At 38.0% G+C, this 22,827-nt stretch overlaps 1 protein-coding gene across 1 annotated transcript; it reads right to left on the reverse strand.

Moving 5' to 3' along the window:
* Positions 1-257: 257 nt before the first annotated feature.
* CDC16 (cell division cycle 16) lies at positions 258-21,361 on the reverse strand. Its single transcript, XM_066313746.1, has 18 exons — positions 21,275-21,361; positions 17,670-17,724; positions 16,697-16,794; positions 16,168-16,206; positions 15,218-15,358; positions 13,685-13,844; positions 12,958-13,052; positions 12,200-12,333; positions 11,042-11,121; positions 9,434-9,483; positions 8,699-8,772; positions 6,742-6,867; positions 5,856-6,008; positions 5,174-5,237; positions 4,651-4,712; positions 2,423-2,558; positions 1,780-1,870; positions 258-694 (listed from the first exon to the last, which is right to left on the reverse strand). Exons 1-18 carry the CDS (start codon positions 21,320-21,322, stop codon positions 429-431), a joined length of 1,872 nt encoding a protein of 623 aa, XP_066169843.1. The 5' UTR covers positions 21,323-21,361; the 3' UTR covers positions 258-428.
* Between the last annotated feature and the right edge of the window lie 1,466 nt (positions 21,362-22,827).

Here is a 22,827-nt window from a genome sequence, read left to right on the forward strand (position 1 = left end):
GCAATAGGATCACCTGGACCAAACAGATTTCCACAGTAAGCATGTGTGCAATTGCTGATAAAATACAGACTCCTCCCCAGGCTCTTCCTCCCCTGATACCCTTCAATTCCAAAGTGCAGTTGTGTCCAAAGTTTGAATTCATGTTCAGTAATGCACAGATGTGTAAAATAGCCAATACTCTGGATTCCAGCTATGTATATGCCTGCTTCGATGCAATGAGGTCTTCTTGATTCAGATGGGGATTCATGAGAGTGCCATCAGGAAAGGAATATTTATAAAGTAGAACTATAAAACGCCCGGTGTTAAGTACAGAGTAGTTTGAATTCATATAAAAAATAGCAAATTCATGAAAGTACAACACAATAACAAAAATGCTAAAACAAACATACTACACTTAGACAAAATGATCTCTCTACCAATATTTATGGTCACGTACTATGGTCTGACATTGATGTTTCTAACATCATATCACTTTCATTCATTTCAATCTCAAATGTTTCTTCCAATGGGCGACTAGTATCTGTACTTTTCCTTTGATTTGATGTCTCTAATGTTACTATGCCACTTTCATCCAAAGTTTGTCTTTCTATGTCAAATTCTCTGAAATCCCAGGGAGGTGAAATTATGTTCTTTAATGTCTTCACTGTGTGTACATCGAAGTCATAACATCTTAATTTGTCTTTGATCTCTGTTCCTAGGAAAACAGAGAAACCATTAGTTTATTTCGAATGAATACTCCCAAAAATGTAATCTCAAAGAAACTATCATTCAGAAACTACTATAATTCTCTGCTTTCAGACCATCAATGAGCTGCTGCTGCTTAATGACTGAAGCTGAACAAGTTGTTCTGAAAAAATCCAGCAGCCTCCTTCCTCAAAAAAGCACAATACAAGAAGCACAACTCAGATTCAAAAGTCTGTTTTGAGAAGTAATTGCCAATTCCCTTTCCAATTCTCCAAGGGGCTTTTTCTCTTAAGTTACACACAGCTTGGTTTGCATTAATGCATATCACATGGCTGCATGGTTCTTCCAGATGTGTTAAATGACTACATATGGAGCAAGACAATATTGAGAAGAAACATCTGTTTCAATTATGTGACAAATCTGCAGGAAAAAGCACTAGAGCACACAGATGGCTTTTACTTTTAAGGCTTCAGCCTTCTTAACATGCTTGACAGGACATCAACTGTGCTCACTACAGATAAATCACTAAATTCAATGAAGCAGAAATCTATAAAAAAATACAGAAGATTTTTTGTGGAGAAAAGACTTTCACAGAAAATTTAGCCCATGGCAATATAATGCATTACTCTTATGAAGCACTTTTTGTACCATATAAAAAGCTGCATTTCTGGAGTCAGAAGAACCTATCCTGTCTCCAAGAGAAACAAGTTTTAACATGGTGAAAATACCTTGCTCAACAACATTAGCATTAGTGCTCTGATTTCTTAACTCCAATACCTCTGTTTAATTTTTCCCTTTGCAATCTAAGATGCCACAAATCAGTATTTTCTATAAAAGAAACCAGTGACACCTTGAATAACAAAATGTTTCCTTTCTTTATGCTGGTGAGAGTTTACTGTCATGATGCTCACAAAAACCAGTGCAACTGTTGCTATGTTCTGACTCCCTTAGCCATTAAAAAAACCACAAAAAACCACAAACAAAAACATCCTCTACTTCGTGAGTTAATTAGGTAGTGGTCACTCCTTGACATAAGAATAACAATCCTCTCGGAGGACTCAATGACTTTAAGAGACAGGTAAGTTAGAAACTTACCAATATAGGCTTCAGAATCACCAATGTACATTTCTATGCAGTGTCCAAGCATTGTGACTGAAAATGTGTCATCTCGCCTGAGACCAAGGGCCTATTAAAAAACATAGTAAGAAGTATTTAGCAGCAAATAAAAACAATTATATCTTAAATCTGCAATGGTTCAGTTTGTTGGTTTGTTGTTCCATGATGCTACCTGAGCAGTCTTCACTGTAAAAGCAAAACATTGCACAACCATAATAAAACTATCATATAAACTGGCTGAATTAGTAAGCAAGTCAGGCACAAAAACAAAACCAGAAAAGAACATACATACAGACAGGAAATCATTCACATATCATGAGATATAGCATATGCTGCTGTTCACTTACTGTAAAATTTCTAGGTTGGAAGTATTTAAAATTATTTCAGCTGCATGAGAAGCTTACGTATATAAAATATTAATTGCAATTCAATGTTTGCCAAATAGGCTGTTTTTTACCTAATCAATAAAATATAAAAGATGTAAGAAAAAACAAGATTATAAAATAAACACTCATTTGGAGGCTGGAAAAAAATGCTGGCTGTCTGCTCCAAACGCAAGTCAGACTGAAACAGTAAATAACAGGATCTGTGACCAGCCCTCCAGGTGAAGCCAGTTACGTACCGTGTGGAAATAGTCAATGGCACTTTCAAAATTGCCCATGAGGCTGTGTATGTAGCCAATGGCAGAGTAAGTAGAAGCATTCTGAGGGATTAATACCAGAGCCTGGCGATGGTACTCCAGTGCTTCTTCATACTTCCTGTTAGGGTTAAGTACAGGACATCTATTAGAAAGTTTCATGGTGAAAGGTGTTTTCACAGTACCCTGTGGGTATCTTCCTTAGCAAAGCGGAACACAGTTGTGCCAGAACTTTAAAATTATTGCTTCACACTGAACATAATAATAGAACGTACAAAAGACTCATGGATATTGACAGTTTTCTTCCTCAGTGTAATTGAGAAATCATTGTTCCCCTTTGTGTAGCAAAACAGCTGCCTACAGCTAGGTCCCATTTGGAGATCTTAGCTGTTTGATATGGTAAATTGCTTTAGATGTTTAATTCTGCTCATTGTAGCACTGGCTTTCTTTCTGCAGCTTTCATTTGCCTTCCCGAGGGAGAGAAGGAGCAGTGTGAGACTAAATCACACATGATTCAAACTGAGAAAAGCTCCTTAGGCTGAAATCTCACAACCCTGAAGTGCTGCATACTCTGGTACCTTTGTCATTTTGTGACACACTCTGTCTGAAAAGGAGCTTTACACATATCCATGATATCTATCAAATACCAACCTTTGAAAATTATCTATTAATTACACTGATTACTGCATTTGTCATTTTATAAAACAAGGACTAAACATATACTACAACATTACTCTGAGAAATTAAATTGCACATTTGACATCCTAGTTCCACATTGTTAAAAATAAAGATGGATATCACCTGTTCACAAAAAAATTTAACGTCTAAAGTGATAATGAAATTATGCAATGAACAACACATGAAGTTGTTAGAGGGCATCAAGTAACAATAGAAGCAGAAAAATTAGTGCAGCAAGCAAACAGTTGCATAACCTTTGACATGATTTCAATTTCATTTTCACTCACAGTATTTACATGTCCAATTGACTACCACTGTATTTGAATATGCTGCTTTCAGATTTCAACCACATAATACTAGTGAGCAGATATATATCCAGTAAGTTTTTCATAATAGCCATATTATGTATTACAGACACTACTAAGTCAGTTATTACAGAGTTTTTTAAGATGTCAAAGCATATGTACAGTTGCCTAAATTCTCAACTTGATTTTCTTGGAAGATGGTTTACAAGGATGCAAAAATATTTTCGTTTTGATTTCTGATTATATTAGAAATATTAGAAATTGTACAAAGCATGAGGTAAGCAGTAAGTAACTTAGTGTAGAAATTAAAAAGAAGACAAAAGTAATTATAAACAAAACAAGTATTTGAAAAAACTGTGCAATTACACTCATGAACAGATTTCAGATGCCTTTTGTTTGATCTTGGCACAAGGAGTAACTGTTATACATCCTTATTTCATAATGAAAATGAAGACTAATTGGCAATTTAAGCACAAAGCAATTACTACCAAAGCCAAAGCAGAAGTACAGCTTTCATCTACCATAATCACATTCTCCTTAGCAGCTTTGAAACAAAAATTACAGTGTACACCAATTGAGCAATTAAAACCACTAAAAGTATTTTTAAAAATTGCATTGATTGAACAAAAAAAAAAAAAAAAAAAAAAAAGCACTGGTTAAAATCAGATTAAGGAAATTAACGAGAAAACATCTCTATGTTAAAACTGTTAAAGCTTGTATATGTACTTTGCACTTTTTCTATTTACAGAATGGAAACATGACATGAAATATTACAGTTTTGTGCTAAAAACATGAAGTAAGACTCCCTTTCTGTGTTAAAATGCCACTGAATATTTCACTTCAGTAAAAACAACTAAGTACTAAAACAAGCAATGAATTGACAAAACTCCACTTTTATGTTAATTAAATCAATGGACATATTTCAGTATGTGAGGACTGGGACAGTGGAGAGTTAAAATTCACACCCATACAAGCATCTAGAAGCCTACAAATAATTCCCTAATAAGAATCAATAGTTAAAAAAATAGCTTTTACATTAAGTACTTTAACTTTTGCATAATAAATGGGATATGAGGTGATTAATATCGTTATTTTCACAAGCTGATTTAGAGAATTTTACAGGGTAATTCTACACTGCTGTCATGTGATACACAATCTTGATATAAAGAAGAGAGAAAACACATCTCTGCAGCATTATAGAGAAACGGAGCTCCAGTACTCTCTGCTTACTTTAGTTTTCTGCAGACATGTCCTAAGTTGTTCAATAAAGGCTCCCACTTATCAACTGTTACCTGCAAAATAATGCAACAATTCAAATAACTGCAGCTTCCTAGAGTGCAACTAAATTTTGTCTACTTTAAAAAACCAAAATCAACATACAAATGAATAGGGAATTTTGCTTATGAACAAGAAAAATACCATAAGCATTTTAAACTCTAACAGAACATAAGCTCAAAACATATATTCAATAACTCATTTTCTATTTTTTACATTCCCCCAAAGCCAATACTATTTCTTTAAAGGGTCAGTGATATTAAAACTTGATGCAAACCAAAAACAAAACTTGTTTTCTACTTAACTAGAAAAACTCATGTTAAATCTCAGCCTAGGAGTACCAATGACAGTTTAAAAATAGAATTTATACTGTATTACTTTTATCTTAAAATAAGCACAACATGTTTTGTCACAAGCTATTACAAAATTTGCTGGAGTTTTACAAATTTATGACCTTGCATGTTATTAGAATAAATACCTCATTTCCAATAGCTTTGATTTTTTCCAGTGCATCAAGGAACCACTTTTCTGCAGTTTTCCAGCTAAGGATTGAAGGGGTAGGGGAAAAAAAAGTCAATCAGTGATGAGTTTTTATTAGCAGTATGAGAAAACTGTATTCAAGAAATATTAGGATGACATTATTTCATCGTATGTGTGAAATTAGATACAAAACCCAGTAATATACATTTGCCTATATTTAGCTCTTGGTCCTAAGAGCTAACAAGACAAAACTAAAAAAAAAAAAAAAAAAACAAACCAAACCAGAATCAAACTAAAGATATTGACTAAACATTTCTTACATAGGTTAGGGTTTTTCTCCCAGAATATATTTGGAACCTCCTGAGCTGACAAAATGTTTTGCTGTAGAAAATTTTACAGTATGCGTGCAGATAGTTGCCTTTTCAGGCATTAAACTACACAATGACAGGCACATGGATAGCATCAATCTCTGAATGCTCCTTAAGCATTAAATTCTGTTCTTGTTCAACCTTAAACAAGGAAGAACAATGTAGAAAGCAAGGATTGAAGGCGAACACCATCTAAACTATAACCAAAAGACACTATACTTCAATGTAAGTACCTTGGTAGATATATTGGTACATTACAATTCAGACTAATCCACATTTAAGATAGTATTTCATCATATTTTCAAAGCTTACTCTCCATTTTGAAATGCTACCACTCCAACTTCATGCATAACAAAAGGGTCTTCAGGTGCAATGCTTAAAGCTTGGCTGAAAAACCGTTCAGCCAACTTAGAGTTGTTGGTCAAACCATATTCCAGTCCAATATAGAGCATCGGCAAATGACACCTAAAAACCATAAAGCAAAGGACATGTTTGTTTCTGTGTGGCTGTCAAGAATGGAGTCACAAACTATAAAAACATGCCAACTGTTTGCGTATGTTTATATACATCCAAGTAAAAGCTGATTTTAATGTACTACTAACCTAAGGGGAAGTTTAAAAGACTTCACATGTCTGTTTAACAAGAGACTGAACTCCAAAAGGTAACTGTAACCTGCTCTGCAAGCTCACGTATTTTCTCACCACTTAAGTTTAATTCTGATGTTTGTTTCCCCTAATTTCATTCAAACATTTAATTTACAAATAGAATATGGAAGAAATAAACAGTAAAATAATTACATTTACCAGTAACCACAATCAAATATCTTAGTTTTATATATATAATGTGACATGATTAGTTCACAACTCATTTTACAACCCCCTCACATTGCATCAAAGAGCTAGTCAAGCTGTTACTATACAGCAGTTGATGAGCTGGTATGTCAACCATGATTCACAAATTTCCGAAGATGTTCAGGTAGAACTTAGATTACATATATATAAAACTTGAATTTAGAGCTTATAAAATCAGAACAATAACCGCAAATAATGTAGTTAAATTATTGGGTTTTCTTTTCTCCCTTGTTCTCTACCAGGTAATTGCTGCAAATGCATTGTTACTGTTTAAAGGGACGTAAGTCACCATTCTACATGACATAGGGATTCATTTGAATCTTCCCAAACAGGATGTTTGTACAGACCCTTTCATGAGCTGTGCAGCTGTGAAGTACGCAGCCATTGCCTGGTCATGCTCACTCTCCACTGCGAACGAATGTCCATAGGCTATCCAGGCAGGGCCATAGGTTCGCTCCAGTGTGGTCGCTTTGCTAGAAACAAGAGCAAGTCACAAGCGAACACATCTGAATTTAAATTTTGTTTGCTTCAGATGACTACTTATATAGCAATGCTGTGCCACATGGTTAGGTATCTATTAAGATAATTGTAATGACCAAGGGTAAACAAAGTTCATTTTAAAAGTTCAAACTATGTAGTACTTAAAAGTATCACACACTGTTGTGAATTGATTTTGTTATTTCTGCTACTGTTCACAGACAGGAGGAATTATTTGATATTACTGAACATAAACAATTATTTAGTAGTTGAACTGAGTAAGATACAGAAAACAGTAAACAGTAGTAGTGACTCAAAACTCATTGCAAAATCCTAGCTATGCATTTTGAAATACATATATTCTATCAAATCAAAGTTTAAGAAGTAGGATGTGAAAATACCAAATAAACACTTAGGTTGAAATTTTGCCATCTAATTGCGCTAGCCATGAAGATGAGCATTTGTCACATCACAGTCCATGCACCAGAGAAGTATACAAAATGTCACTCAAGTCTTGAGCTGAAAACGGCAACCTGAGCATCAAGACATCAACCTGGAGACTTTACAGAAAGGTGGACTTGACAGGAACATTAGTAAGCTGTGTAGATTATTTTCAGAATCTGAAGGCAAGGACATTCATAACTAAACAGCTCATAACAAGTGTGCCCAGTCTTTTCTTAAAAGCTTTTGACTGGAGAGAATACATGTTCCGTAAGTATTCTACCATATTGCTTAACTATTCTTAATAAATAATCTTTTCCCAACTTATAATCTAAATTTTGTCTGTCACAGTATAAACTCATTATTTCTCATCACAGATCCTACAGAATGGTTTGTCTCCTGAGACAAAACTTTACATAGTCAAACATTTCCATCTTGCCACCCATGACAGCAATGAAAGATGTGTGGGTGTTTGACTATGTCTTCAAGTTTCTTTTCTTTCATTGTGTAGCCCACGGTTGTCCCTAGCCTTGTTAGCTTTACTCTATCATTCTTCTCCAAGAAATTTAAGCATCTTGTTACTATTTCACTTTTAGCAGACCTCTTTTCCCAGAATTAATCTGAAATTTGATGTTTGTTGTTTTTTGGTTTGTTTGTTTTTGTCTTCAACACATCTACAGATCCTTTCTTGCTGTCTAGGGATGCTTGCACATTAAAAGATGTTTTTTATTTCAGCACCAAAACCAAATATATCACTCAGGACAGCTACTTGAAGAATTTCACAGTGCTACTTGTAAGGAATTTAAATATTTTACTCATAATAACCAGGCATTCAGAAAGTCTAAATGACTAACCAATCTTTACATATATTGTCTGTAAAGGTCTCAGGAAAAATTAGTCTTACAGGTTGATTTATGCCTTGTCAGTTTAAGCTTACAGTGCCTGAATAAATGCCCTACTCCACAGCAAGGTCCTGCTCTCCAGTGCTGATATTCACTACACATCCAGAAGACCTACAGGAAACAGCATTGACCAAACCTAAAAAACCCACTGTTGCTTGTGCACAGAAAGAACTGGACAGCCAAATGTCAGAATTTTCCATACAAGTCTTCGCTTTCAGATATGAAACCTGAACCTGTGAGAATGAGTGTGCCTCAGCTGAGAACTGAGGCCTGATCACCTATAGCTGTAGTTACCTCAGCAGCATGAGTGACGGCAGGGACTTCACCTGCCCAGAACAGGAAGGTGACTGCCTGGAGAGATACCACATAAGTCTTCCTCATTTTTGAAGTATCTCTTTATGAGCTTACAAACAATCATGAACATTAAATGTTTACTTAGCAAGTGTGCAACAGATTCACTAAGGAAAACAGAAAAAAACCTTACCTGAGATATCTTCTAGCATGTTCATTCTTGTGGCCAACCATGAGATAATAGCATCCTACTGCAAACCATGACACCTACACATTTAAATCAAAATAGAATATTATTAGATACATCACACTCATTTTAGTCAAAAGAGAGGAAGACATAATAATTATAGAAGTTAGGAACACTTTCACTGAAATCACAGTCAGCTCTTCAAATTATTTGGTATTACAGAACTGCTGGCATGTACCTTTCGAACTGGGGCTTCATCCTCATGAAGAGAGCTAAGTGGAAAGCTTACTACTGTCCTCAATTATTTAATGGTAAGGAATACAAGACAGAGCCAGATTCTTTTCACGGCTGCAGTGATACCACGGGAAGCAATGGTATAAGTTGCAACACAGAAAATTAAGGTCAAGTCAAAAAAAAAACAATCTCTACTGTGAGGGTGATCAAACACTGGAAAAGGTTGTTCAGAGACATGTAGACATTTATTACTGTAGCATTCGTTTTAAATTATTAATCAAAGTAAATAACTCGCACTGAATACCTTTTACAGGTACTTAATTTTATAAAAAGAACCTTGGCATAAGGAAATTACAGTGCAGAGAAAATAAAAGGAGTGAACCATTTCTACAAGCTTCATCCAGAAACAGATTTTGAATTCTGTAACTCAAACTAATACACTACAACTTTTAAGTGCTTTCACCTAAAAAAGAAACTACCTGACAACAAAAACTTAGAACAACTTACAGGATTATTTGGGTACAAGTCCACCAGTTTGTGAGAAAGATAGAAAAGCTCTACATATTGGGAAGAAACAAGAAAAGAAAATTAAAACATGCTATAACATTTAGATGTTTCAAGTCTTTTAGCTTTCCATACAAAATATACAGAATATCTAACATAATTAATCTAGAAGTGAACAAAATGTTTTCTTTTTGTGATAATGCTTCAAATTGCCTCAAAATAGATTCAGTTCTGCAATTAGCTAAAAAAAACCCAACCAAAGCAACCCATAAGTCTTCACAGCATACATATAAGCAGCTCTACTTCCCACCCTTTAAGAATTCTGTAACTTATGTCATTAACATACATTAAAATAAATGCCAGTAGTATTACACTTGAATGTACCTTGTCAAGGTAAAACACTATTCAACTTCCTACATCTAAAAGGTATAACATACTGGCTAGATCCATTTCAAAGTAGAGTCCTGTGCATTAATATGCTGAAAATAGGACAAAAGCAAATAAATTATTATATTATTTGGAATAATGCCAAGTGATTACTCTTTTTAGTAAAAATAATAATTCTAGTTACTGGAATAACTTACTACATATTTTCTAACAATAGCAGCAGTAATCACCTACAGGATAACAATTCTATTGCCAATGCAATTTCAAAGGAAATAGCATTACAGCATGTAAAGTTTCTATTTCTTCAGAGCAGTGCTCTTAAATCAATGAGACTGTCCTGGAGCACTTTGTATCAACTCTCAGCTCCAGAAAAAAAATACCACAACTGGCTTCCAAAATATTAATTTATGTACATAATGATTCTCAAGGCAGATTTAGAAGTAAAATCAGAGTGGCCCTACTTTCAGACGTACTTAACTGTAAAATAATTGGGAGGTACATTCACTAATCACCAAGAAGTAGCAGTACACCTAATGACCTATTTGTGTATATATAATGCACCATCCCAAGAGACTGCACAGCATATGAGTTCCTTATTCTATTTTCCAATTGATTTTAAAGACATTCAAGCTGCTCACTAGATATATATGCAGTCTGGAATAGGAAAAAGTCACCCCATCTGCAAGTAAGCTATTACTGTAATTCCAGTGAAGGAGTTGCGTGATCATTAATTTGTTTGTACTAAAGAGAGGCCTTCACAACAGCAAAGGCAAGGAGAGTCTAGAATTTTCTCTGTCACAGAATAATCATGTCCACCTAAGCATACACAACTGCTGAAGAGTTCTTTCTAGTTTAATTTATTATATTTTTATTGTTGAGCAGAAGAAATACACGGATCAGCTGTGAACAGATATCACAATGACAGGGATGAGGCAGTGTAGCTGTTGGCCTCCTGGCTACACAGTCCAGTGGTTAAAAGACAGCAACACCCATGACCATTAACTCTTTGAACATCTACTTCCCCCTAACCCTCAATCCTGCTGTCAGCTCTGAAATTCCCTTCTTTACCAGTTACCACTGTTTTCTTGAAACAGCAGGTAGGAGGAAAAAGACATGTAATGTTTCAAATGGTATATAAGGGGGTTTCTTGGCATCTTTAATTATTTATAAAAATTGCGGCTTTACAGCCTTCTGATGAGTTGTATGAAATGCTGTGTTCCTTACCGTTTGCTTTGTTAAGCTCCACAAGTGTCCCTATATGTACAGGTAAACAATTCGCATGGAAGGGATCTTTTTCCATCACTCTAAAAAAAATTTAAAAAAACTGTAATGCACATTTCAAAAACTTTAATGTGTTTAAAATGTGTTTAAAACTTTAAAATGTGTCGCTATAAAAGCAAACTGCTTGTATAGCATGTAATGTTCCAGTTAATTACCACTTTAGGTATTAGAAAACTATTTGTGGCTAAAACACAACTACTTACAGCATAATAAAGGCTCTCCTCAGACCAGAAATCTAATAGTTAATTTAGCTGAACAAAAGAGGATTACAGAACATTCTTTCAAGCTGAATATACAATTAGAAAATCAGAATAAAGTGCTCTTTTGTTTTGCAGGTCACGTCAAATTTAACGAGCAGACAGAAAACAACAACATTTCTGTTCATCTTTTCCAACTTTTAAGCAACATTCCTCAACTTCCTGAGGTTAACACCTGGCAGTATGCCTTCTGAGTCACATTTAGCTCAGTTGTGGCAACTGTAAAAATTCTGTTTCCTGTGGCACTCAAAAACACATCCCTGAGTCCAGACCTAGAGTAGCTGAGAAGCAAACCATGGGAGTGTTCTGCCCCTCTGACCCGAGCAGCAGCACGTGCCCAGGCTGTGTAACAGCCGATACACGATACTCGGCCATCAAAATCAGAAATAACGTGCTAGCTTTTAAATTAATAACATCTCTTGATCACTATCAAGGAGATTGTAACTGTTAATTGGCCAGAGAAATCAAGCTTCCTAGCTAACCAATTTATTCAAACCAGTTCATTCTGAAGGCCAAACAAGAATTAGGTAGAGAGCACACAAAATGGAAGGTACCAGAATAAGAAAGAGGATGGATGAAGTGAAGTTCAGCACAGTGCTGATTAGGCTGAGTTTTACCTTGGATACTTCTGATATGTATTATAAAGATACCATGTCTTGCCAGACACAAACTACACATTTTAAATACCTGAGACATGTATAACACATGACATGTATATTGCAATACACATCAAATGGTTATGCATGTTTACCCACAGAACAACAATATTTGCTGTAAGTCCAGGAATAATTATTGCACTCCACCATATGAGAAAAAAAACCTGAAAGTTGCTTTGTACACTTACACTGAAGTAAGCTTATAACACATTTTGAAGTCACAGTTGTAATAATGCCTTTCTGCTAAGGATACTACCACATCCAGGTTTTCCTGAAGACCATCTACTGATTCAGGAATCAGGGTTTCACTGGGTTTATTATACTGAAAGACAAAAGAAACAACATTTGAAACAAAAACTAAATTAAAATCAGATGGTATAAGTATTAATATTTTTAGCCCTAAAAGAATATTTAAGAAGCTTTAAAGTTCTTAAATTTTTTATTTTTAAACTGAAACTCCATAAAACCTGTATTTGGTAAAATGCTTCTTTAAAATGTATTTGAAAGCTCATTTAGAACACCAAAGACACTTGCCACAGTCAATATGCTTCATATAGACTGTACAAATTAAAACTGAGCAACATGTATTTTTAATGCTCCTTATTACCTCATCTTTGGGTAGGAATAGTCTGGAATGATGCTGTTATAGCCTAATATTTTCAGGTAACTGATGTTTTGTCTAGATTATTAAGATTCTTTTTCCCCATCTAGAAGTTTCTCAATAAATACATTTTCAAAAACATAAATCAGAATTTCAAACTGTCACCACAACAGAAAACAACAGAAAACTGCTACAGTAGTGCATAAAGTGAAATGTACTGCATCAAAAAATTTTAAAAATTACCAAGTCCATATTTATTTCAATGTCCAGAATAAATGGGATCCAAGAAAAATTTACACCCAAAGTCAAGACTTTCAATCAATTCTTCAGATTTTTGGGACTTACCTTTTTCAATTTATTCTCAAATAAAAAGTGAAGCAATTCCTGTTCTTCTTCTGTACACTGTCTATTAAGAGGTAGAGATTCAAGGAGTTCTTTTTCTATATGAATTAAAAAACATTGAAGTGGTCATATTACAGAAGAAACAGCAAGATCTGACATTTTATGAACTTAGAGATGCAAAGGATTTTATAACGGTCATCCCAACTGCAAGGACTATAACAGCACAGATACACTGAAACAGATAATACTACAAATTTTGGAAATTAAGGACTAATTAGTTATTTCTTCTACACTTTAAAATAAAATGTAATAAAGATAAAATTACACACCATCATTTTTATTTACTCCGCATGTCAAATGTTATCACTTAGAATGCCCTATTAACTAATGCCTAAGCAAACTCCAGGAGGGTTTCATTGGTTCAGAGCCTGTGAAATTGAGAATACAGGACAAAAGTTTGTTTGGGCTGGGCAGAGCAGAAGAGCTTCAGGAGCCAACAAGCAGGACAGCTGGTCACTACATTTCTTTCAACTCTTAGCCCTACAGGACTGAAAAATAAAAGTTCAAATTGCACAAATTGTAATTTTCACTCATTTCATACATCTTCTGTTCCTAACATTTTGAAGTCTGTTACGCATTGTATTGCTTTAAATTTTTTTTAATCTAGGAAAACACATCTTGAGAAAGCAGGTAAATTGTACTTGTATTTGAGAAATACTTCTCTCCAGACCTTCTTGTGCTGTCAACATATGGTGTGATGTTAGAAGATCAAATGCTTCAAAGCAGTAAACATCAAGCTTCAAGGCCTCTTTGTAGCTGTAAGTTGCTAGGGTTCTATTATCCAAAGCATCATAGATCTTCCCTCGTAAAAGGCATATAGAGCTCTTGATCTGGTGGAAAAGCAGGACTGGAGGTCAAAGACTGAATCAGTGTTTGCAATTTAGTCTTGAGTACACATCAAATGTGCTCCCTGGGAAGTGAAAAGTATTTCATGTATGATAGAACCTGGTTTTCTAGTGTTGTCTTTAAATAAAAAGTTGTCTCCACTATCTCAAAGAAAAATCCAAAGAATGCTCTGTCAGGTTAGCTACTGCCAAACACACACATAGTCAAAATACATAACAGGAGGACAGAGTTTTCATTTTCTAATTCTGGCATCCAGCTCTCTGATACTGAGTTGTAACCTAATTATATTAAATTCCCTTCATATCCAACACAGAGAAATTGTCACTTCCAAAGGTAATACACTTCTTTGCTGACCATTAAACCACATATTTCATGCAACACAAGAATGACCACAGTAGAGATGAAAAAGGCCAAATCAATGGACTCAGTTGTTCAGAACAGAAAAATATATCCTTGTTTTCAATCCAAAACATAGATATTCCAGGAAAGAAAACAGTGAAAGCTCATAATTGCCAGTTGTGCTACAATGTTTATTAACTAACATGTTCTTTCCAAATTCCCTTGATGAGTATTCAGTCAGAAAGCCACAAAAGTGTCAGCAAAAGAGCAAGTTAACGCTATCATCAGACTAAGCAGTCCTTTAATCCCATTATACCAGCGTTCAAAAGCAGTTCATGTCAGCAATGTAACCCACTTTGCTACTTCAGTCTTACAGGGAAAATGCTGTCTGTCAATCACCTACACAGTAATTTCAGCTAGTAAATTTTAATTTATACCTCTGAAACTAACAAATTTTCACAGACCCTTCAGCCTACACATTGTACTAATCTCTTTAAAATGTGTGTCTACACAGAATTTTTTCACTGAGCTTCAAAAATTTCAACTTCACTTCACATAATTTTCACAAATGTGATCAAAGAATATCCCACTGAGAACAACACTCCACTGATTATGAAGTATTTCATTAAAAATAACTGGATGAGAAAAAAAAAACTGGCTTTGTTATCTCAGAACCTGCAGCCCAATTGAAAGCAATGTTAGAATACATTATCAAGAAAGAGCTAAAAGACTGTAAAAACCAGTGCTAGATCATGAAGTTCCTGCAAAGTGTCTGCAAATAATTTATAGGAAGTTGCTGCAAAGCACTGTTTATTTTTGCATACCGAGATATTTTCATACAGGCGAGGTAACACACTAAGTGTGACTGAAAGAACGACGATTCAGCATTTCCAAAAATTATGTTCTCTGAAAAAGAAAGCTTTAGCGCAAGTTTCAGATTCACAGAGCTGTGAAATCGCTTTCTGAATTGACAGGGTTTTATTTCTAGAAAAGTATTTTTTAAAATAATGTCACTTACTGAGGACTGTGACATCTCCCAGTCTGTGGCAGAATCTTTCAATCCACTTTCATCCTTCAAGTACTTTTCAAAAAGTCGTTTGTTGATTGGCTCCTCCATATCAAGAATATCCAAGGCCTGTTGATGCTCTTTTGCAGCATACTAACCAAACATGTGCATGTAAAAAACAAAGCTTTGAAAAATTTGTACATAAAGCACCAATAAACACAGCATCATGTTTCAAAGGCATAGGTTATAACAACCAGCGTTTATCAGCAGGTTTTTCATGCATGCATTGGCATTTGTCATTTTATAATTGCAGTTAGCTCTTTTACTGGTCATGTATAATATGCAAAAATTATAAAAATATAAAAATATGCTAAAGTTATAAAATAAAGCATCTACAGAAAAATGTATTATTCAGCAGTATGCAGTCAGAGAAACACGTATGATTCTGAAAACAGTTAACACAGGTTTTAATAAAATACCATCATCTTATTCTATAACCAGCACATTACTCTATTTCACATTTCTGTATTTAATCTACCAATTGATTCAGCTGTCCCTCTGAAAGCACTGCATTTTACCTTTTCTGTGTGACATTTTACACAGAAGTATAAAGCTGCTAACTATAGCTATAGAACCATGAATCAGATTTCCTCTGCTCAGATTACAACCAACCAAATAAAAGTGTAAACATGAAGACATGAGACAAAAATGGTTCACATTCTTTGCCCACAAAATATTAGAGGAGTATTTCCTGGGATAAAAGGTGAGTTGGAATTCTTCAGATTAGTGCCACAATGGATACTCCAACTGAAAGTTAAACAATGAAATCAACTGTCAGAAAACTTAAAGCTGTTGTTCCAATGAACATATATCTACACTACCTATCAGGTACCTAATCTTCCCAAGATGTGTCTTTTTTTTAGTTTAGTTTGCTTCCAGGAGGGGTTAAAATGCGTACTCACATGACATCTAGCTGCAAGGTAGCGACATGCCTCATACAACTGAAAGAGAAGTTTCATAGACATTAATTACAAGGAGAGAATGTGTTTGCTTACACTGCTGGAGTCCCTTTTGTTCTCTCCTTTTTCAGTTCTATGGCTTCTTCACCCCTTTTACCACCAAAACTCCTTCCTGATCAAGCCTGTAACACTTTCTCTACTACTAAATTCTCAAAGGACACTTACTTTACTTTTGTTTTTACCACACATTATCAGAGTGGAAGGAAAATTGAAACAATTACATCTGAATTGACAATCCACCTTTCCCTACCAGCTGCATTACATCCTTGGACCCCATCTCTTTTTTGTGACCCTATGTGGGGACAATGCTTTAAACCTGACTGATTGAACACAGGGCCTTATAAACTAAAAAAAAGGCAGCTGTCCTAATTACTTTTCTTATAAATATAATCCTGTGATGAAGTCACTGTGGTTAGCAGCAGAGCCTTAAAAGAGGGGTAACAGCAGCATGTCTTTGACTAAAATGACTTACCTTATCCAGCTTCCGTGATCGCAGGGCGTGTGCTGCCCTGTGATACTGAGCTGTTAGGTAAAGACATTGGGCCAACCAGTAGATATCCTGTGGCTCCTCTGAAATAAAAGAACAGATTATAAACACTGCTTTACAATATAGCTTCAAATATTTTAATACAGAAATGTTGACGTTTGCTTCACTAGAGAAGTACCTTCGCCCTACTCTAGCATCCTACTGAGTTACAAAATTTTATTTATAAATACGTATAAAGAACTTAGAGTATCTATCAGTGAGAGATTAAAATGAAAAGATAATCCGATTTTAATTTTAAAGAGCTGATAGTGCACTGGACAGTGAATACAAAGAATATCACAATAGAAGTGTGTTATGAGAAGGAGATAACGATACAGATTACAAAAGCAGCAGTTGCAAGTTACCCCGCTCTTGGACACAGGGTAAAAAAAACAACAATCCATAAATGTCTCTCTCAATATAAAGATCAGTGGGAACCTAACAACAGTGAAAGCACTCGACTTCCATAGCTTGGAGTTGCAATTTCAGAAGTATTTAGAATTACAGCTTAGTACCCTCCTACCTTACTGGCAACCAAAGCCTTTGTGGGATCAAGTCCCTGGAATCACTTAGGAAGTTTAAGTGCTGCTGGCCATGGACAGCATCAACTCCATCCCAGTGTAAACCCACATTGTACTTGTCACCCAGGGCAACCCTGAGTCCTGGGGCAAACCACCATGGTCTCTTGTTGCTCTTGGGTTTTTTTTTGTTTCTTAAGGAAGGCAAACCTTAAAGTTTGTAGAAACATGAATTGTAACACAAAGTTCAAAAGGGAAGGAAGATGAGCTCTTCTCTATATAGGAGAACGACGTCCCAAAGATCACAAAAATGCACTTAAACCAAACTCAAAACACCAGCATTTGGCCAAACACTATCAGAAAGAATTTAATAAAATACAATGTAAAAAGAAAACACTTACCATGAGAAAGTGAAGCTACTTTGTCAGCCCAAAACAGCGCACTTTGATACTGTTGCTGTAAAAGCATGATAGAAATAATTACCATTCCTTCTGGGTTAGCTTTTCTGGACAATTTCAAAATACACTGTACATCAGTCACATTTAATAACTTGTGCACGTAGTCTCTAATGAATGGTAATTCACATTTCAGATCTTTGTAACTTAAAAAAATACTTTAAAAGGACCAATACTGTAACCTCCAAGGCATATCCAAAAGTAATTTGCTCATTTATCTTCAATAAAATGCAGGTATCTTTGACCAAAAGTGATGTGCTGTGTAAGTATGGCAACAGGTTGTTAGTCGAACTGCCATCACTGAAAAACTAACAAGAATCCCCATCTTCAGTTTTAAAAACTCGCTACATTTCAGAAGAGAATATTAGATAAAAAAAGAGGGCACCAAAATTACTTCAGGTAACTTCAGCAGCACCATCTCTGATCAAGAAATGTTCATTCTCCAGTAGATGCTTCAACTTCACATAAATCCATAGTGCCTGTGTGCATTTCCCCTTATTCTTGGATACACATCTTCACTCATGAGAATCCAACTTGGCAGAAATGAGTGAAACAGGTAAGAGATCAGACAGAAGCAGAATCTGCAAATATAACCCACTAACCCAGGTACATTTGACACCAGCTTTGGGGTGCCAGGCAAAATCTCACAGAACTGGCTGAGATTATCTCCTGAGAAGATCACAAGGCATTCTTGCTGCTGCTTTTTATCCCAGTCCATGCAATGAAGCTTAATGTGATTCCTAGGATATGCTGGACACTTAACAAATACCCTGCCACTGCAAGGATTTGTAAGACTTTACAACATCATGTAGCAAGAGGACAAGGGGGAATGGATTAAAACTGAAAAAGAGAGTAGGTTTAGAGTAGATGTTAGGAGGAGGTTCTTTGCTGTGAGGGTGGTGAGGCACTGGGACATGTTGCCCAGAGAAGCTGTGGATGCCCCATCCATAGAAGTGCTCAAGGCCAGGTTGGATGAGGCTCTGAGCAGCCTGGTCCAGTGGAAGGTGTCCCTGCTCATGGCAGGGGGCTAGAACTAGATGATCTTTATGGTCCTTTCTACCCAAACCACTCTGCTATTGTCTGAAGACTAAGAAAGCCTAGATGGCTTCTCTCCTCTCCTGCCCCATTGCAGTTGTGGAGTTTGTTCAGAACCTCAGAGACTGTTTTATGCTTTTGGAGTAGAGGTCTGGCAGTCTGTTTGAAAATGCATACACTGATGGTACCCCGGTCCTCATAAAACACTACACTCCATGACCTAAGTGGTCTCTTCTATCGTGTGTTCCTACATTTCCTACTTGATGGGGATTAATAATACCCAGCAAATTTGTCAAGAGAATAGTTTGGTTTCAATCTATATTCCCAAGGGGGCGAAAAAATCCACAAAAACTCACAAACCAATCCCACACACAATTAATAGCTGTCTACAAGAAAAGAGATTTAAATTATTATCGCAACATCACAAAAGAAAGGTAGAATCTACAAGGCACTGCATGACTTCTGTTGAGCAGTTTTACAGTACTATAGGATGACACATTATTACACAAAAAAGCAACTTCCTGTTCCTCCTGATGTCTCTTCCTCAGAAATGCAGAGCTGTCTATACTGCTGTGTGGCAAAGCAGCTTGGTGAAACAGTTTAACACAAAAAAGCAAACCAGACCAATCAAACCCACCAAATTATCTTAGGTCCCTAATCAGCCTTTCAGTCAGACTTGCTGGCCACACATAGAAATGCCTTTGCTGATTTAAGGGGTGTGTTTTTCTTCGCAGTGATGCCTCCACCAAGTCTGAAGTGGAAGGAGAGCAGAACAGTTGGAAGCTGCATTTAACCTAATTTATTTATGCTTTTGTCCTCTGGTGCCTCTTTTTTTTCTTTTTTTGCCCTGAGGCAACATAATTGCTGAATCCATCTGCAAATGAAAACAACTCTGCCCTCCTAAGAGCCATCTGCAGCACTGCAGGAGTGTGACGGGCAGCTTAATCACCAGGTAGAGAATCACAGACTGGGCAGGGTCAGGAGAGATCTTAAAGACTGTCTAGTTCCAGGGACACCTTCCACCAGACCAGGCTGCTCAAAGCCTCTTTCAACCAGGCCGTGAACACTTCCAAGGATGGGGCATCCACAGCTTCTCTGGGCATACTGTTTCAAGTTCCATCCTCACCACCCTCACACCAAAGAATTTCTTTCTAATATCTAATCTAAATCTAACTTCTCTAAGTTTGAATCCATTCCCCCTTGTAACAATCATAGAATAATTGAGGCTGCAAAAGGCATCCAAGAGAATCAAGTCGGACCTTTGCCAGAATGCACCACACTCACTAAACCATATCACCAAGTGCCATGTCCACTTCCAAGAAGGGTGACTCCACCACTGCCCTGGGAAGTCAGTTCCAATGCTGTCAGGGACTGCAAACATATGCAAGGAACCTGATGGTTCGTTTTAGGGATCTCAGAGCACAAAAGACACAGTGGGGGACAACTCAGTTTATACAACAAAAAATGCACCTTTATTTAGTGCCACCAAAATGTGATAGTAGGGAGAGAAAGTAGAGAATAGTAAGAAAAATAGAAAAGAGGGTAAGGGGATTATAGCTACCAACGTGGAGGGACGAGTCCTCGAGGCTGAGATGCCTACAGACACGATCTTCTCCAGTGGGGTGTACATGAAAGTGAGCAGGGGTCTCCAGGGTTTTATAGGTTGGTCAAGGCGGGGACCAAAGCGAGTGGCACAAAGCCAAAGCAGGAGCCACCTGTGTTGAGGCAAAGCAAGGGGCCCAGAGCCAAAGCAGGAGCCACCTGCGTCGAGGTTGGGTGCTCAGGGACAAGCTGCACACCGTGTGTGCCGTACTCTGGTACGGATGGAGCAGTTTGGGCAAGTAGCCTTGGCTCAGTCCACTGTGACCAGTTCCGTTGTTCTTGCACTCTGTTCTCATGGAGATGCCTATCAGTCCTCCGAGACTTAGCAAACATTCCACCTCAGCCAGGCCAGGACTCCTCTCAGAGTCTGGGGTCTCAGTCCTCAGTCATTGGAGACAGTCGAGAGGCATATCACATCCTTGGACAGACTCTGACAAATGCCTAATCATCATTTCAACGAAGGGTTTTTCCGATGTCCAACCTGAACCTGCCCTAGTGCAATAGAGGTCGTTTCCCCCTGCCTTAGGTAAGTACGGCCCAGCTTGCACAACCCGAGAGGGCGGGATCCTGCAAATACGCCTTCGCCACACAGCAGCCCCGCGGCGGCTCCCTGCCTCCCTCTCCACGAGGGCGAGAACAGGGAAACCCACCGGGAGGCCCCGGCTCCCGCTGGAGACCGCACAGGCGGCGCTTCCGGCCGGCCGCACCCCTCTCTGACCGCCGCTCCTTGCCCTTCCAGGGAAGACGGGGCACAAGCACAAAATTCCGCCCTCTCCGCCGCTGCAGAGGCCGGCACCGCTTCCCGCCCCGCCCCGGCCTCCCTCTCTGCGGGAGCCACGCCGAGAGCGGTTTTTCCTCGGGGAAAACCCGGGGGCCTGCCGCCCCTGCCCCAGCAGCCCCCGCTGGGCGCTCACCTGGTCGATGTAGTGGCGCACTCGCTTCCTCAGCCTCTCCAGGTTCATCCTCCCTCCCTCCCGCGCCGCCCTGAATGCCGGAGCCGCCGAGGGACCGCGGGCCGCCCGCCGGTGCAGCGCCCAAACCCGCCCCCCGCCTCCTCTCCCTCCCTCCCGGAAACAGCGCCCCGAGCGCGGCGTTCCGGGAGCGCTGGGGCCGCCCGGGACAGCCCCCGCGCAGGCCGCTGCCTCCACACGCCCTGGGAAGGGCACACACTGCTGAAATAAACATGCCCTGACTCTTTTCTCTGCGGTCCATACTGGAGAGAGAGAGATTTGTGATGAAGGGCTTCTTCACAGTTTCGAAGTGAAAGATTGTGCGTGGAATTTGGTCCGAAGGAATGGCCTGAAGCTGTGTCAAGGAGGTTTAGGTTGCATATCAGGAAAAGGTTCTTCACCCAGAAGGTGGTTGGGCACTGGAACAGGCTCCCCAGGGAAGTGGTCACAAGCCTGACAGAGTTTTTGGACAGTGCTCTCAGGCACAGGGAGGCACTCCTGGGGATGGTGCTGTGCAGGGCTGGGGGTCCCTTCCAGCTCAGCATACTCTGTGATTCCATGATCATCTCTGCCAGGGCTCCCGCAGAGATCTGTTGCCCTGAGAGCCGCCTTCAGCTGCTGCAGCCTTGTGGTGAAAATGTTCCCTCAGGACTTTGCAGAGCTGTTGGATGGTGTGTTAGGAGGTTTTCAATGAGTCCTGCATCTCCCAGGCATGTTTGGTCTCACACAGACGAAGGAATCATCCACTAGGATACTGCTGAAACATGTCAGCTTTTACTACTGGAACCCAAGTAATGTCGACCATTGAAATGCTTGATTTGAATTAATTCAGGTGTCAGCCAATACATCTTGGAGCAGATGTGCATGGGACAAGAACAATCACCTGTGTTTGCTTCTATGGAGAAGGAAGACTCATGTCAAGGTTATAGTATGGAGAAGGCCACACAGGTGGCAGCTGGTCACAAGCAAACAGTCTCCATTTGAGGAAAATGGATCCATGTGCCCTCTCTTGAATTATTAGCAGTAGCTGCACTTTGATGTAAAAATGTTTGATTTCAGTGATTTTCTCTAGTTATTAGTTAGGTCAGCTTTTCACTTCACTTTGTTTCACCTTTTGGGAGCCATTTCTTCTCTCATGCCATTGAGTTTGTGTGCTGCAGAGGGCAGATATCTATGCCTTCTGTAAAGCATAAGTTTATTGTTTGTTTGTTTGTTTTACTCAACTGCATTTGAAGGTCTGCTACGTTTTCATATATTGGTAACCAACATCTTGGAGAAATCAAAATTTTTGTTCATCTTTCTGTTAGATCCACAATGAAAAAACTAATCTGTGTGATAGTGGTTTCTTTGGATCCAACACTCCTATCTAGTGAGGGTTATTATTATATCCAACTTCCCTAAAGAGAACTTCTGGGTGTGCAAATACCTTCCATGGCAGGATGCAATCAAGCTTTTGTACCTGCAGTTCGCAGAAACTTGTGGCTTGTAATGAGTACCAGCATTCCACTCCTTGCATT

The sequence above is a fragment of the Sylvia atricapilla genome, chromosome 2 (genome assembly GCF_009819655.1).
Source record: "Sylvia atricapilla isolate bSylAtr1 chromosome 2, bSylAtr1.pri, whole genome shotgun sequence".
Classification (NCBI taxonomy): Eukaryota; Metazoa; Chordata; class Aves; order Passeriformes; family Sylviidae; genus Sylvia; species Sylvia atricapilla.

Coding starts and splice junctions, on each gene's coding strand:
- CDC16 (XM_066313746.1), bottom strand. CDS start 21,322: ATGAACCTGGAGAGGCTGAGGAAGCGAGTGCGCCACTACATCGACCAG. Junction 17,725..21,274: donor TGCGCCACTACATCGACCAG/GTGAGCGCCCAG, acceptor ATGCTTTTACAG/CAACAGTATCAAAGTGCGCT. Junction 16,207..16,696: donor GATCACGGAAGCTGGATAAG/GTAAGTCATTTT, acceptor CTTCTCTTTCAG/TTGTATGAGGCATGTCGCTA.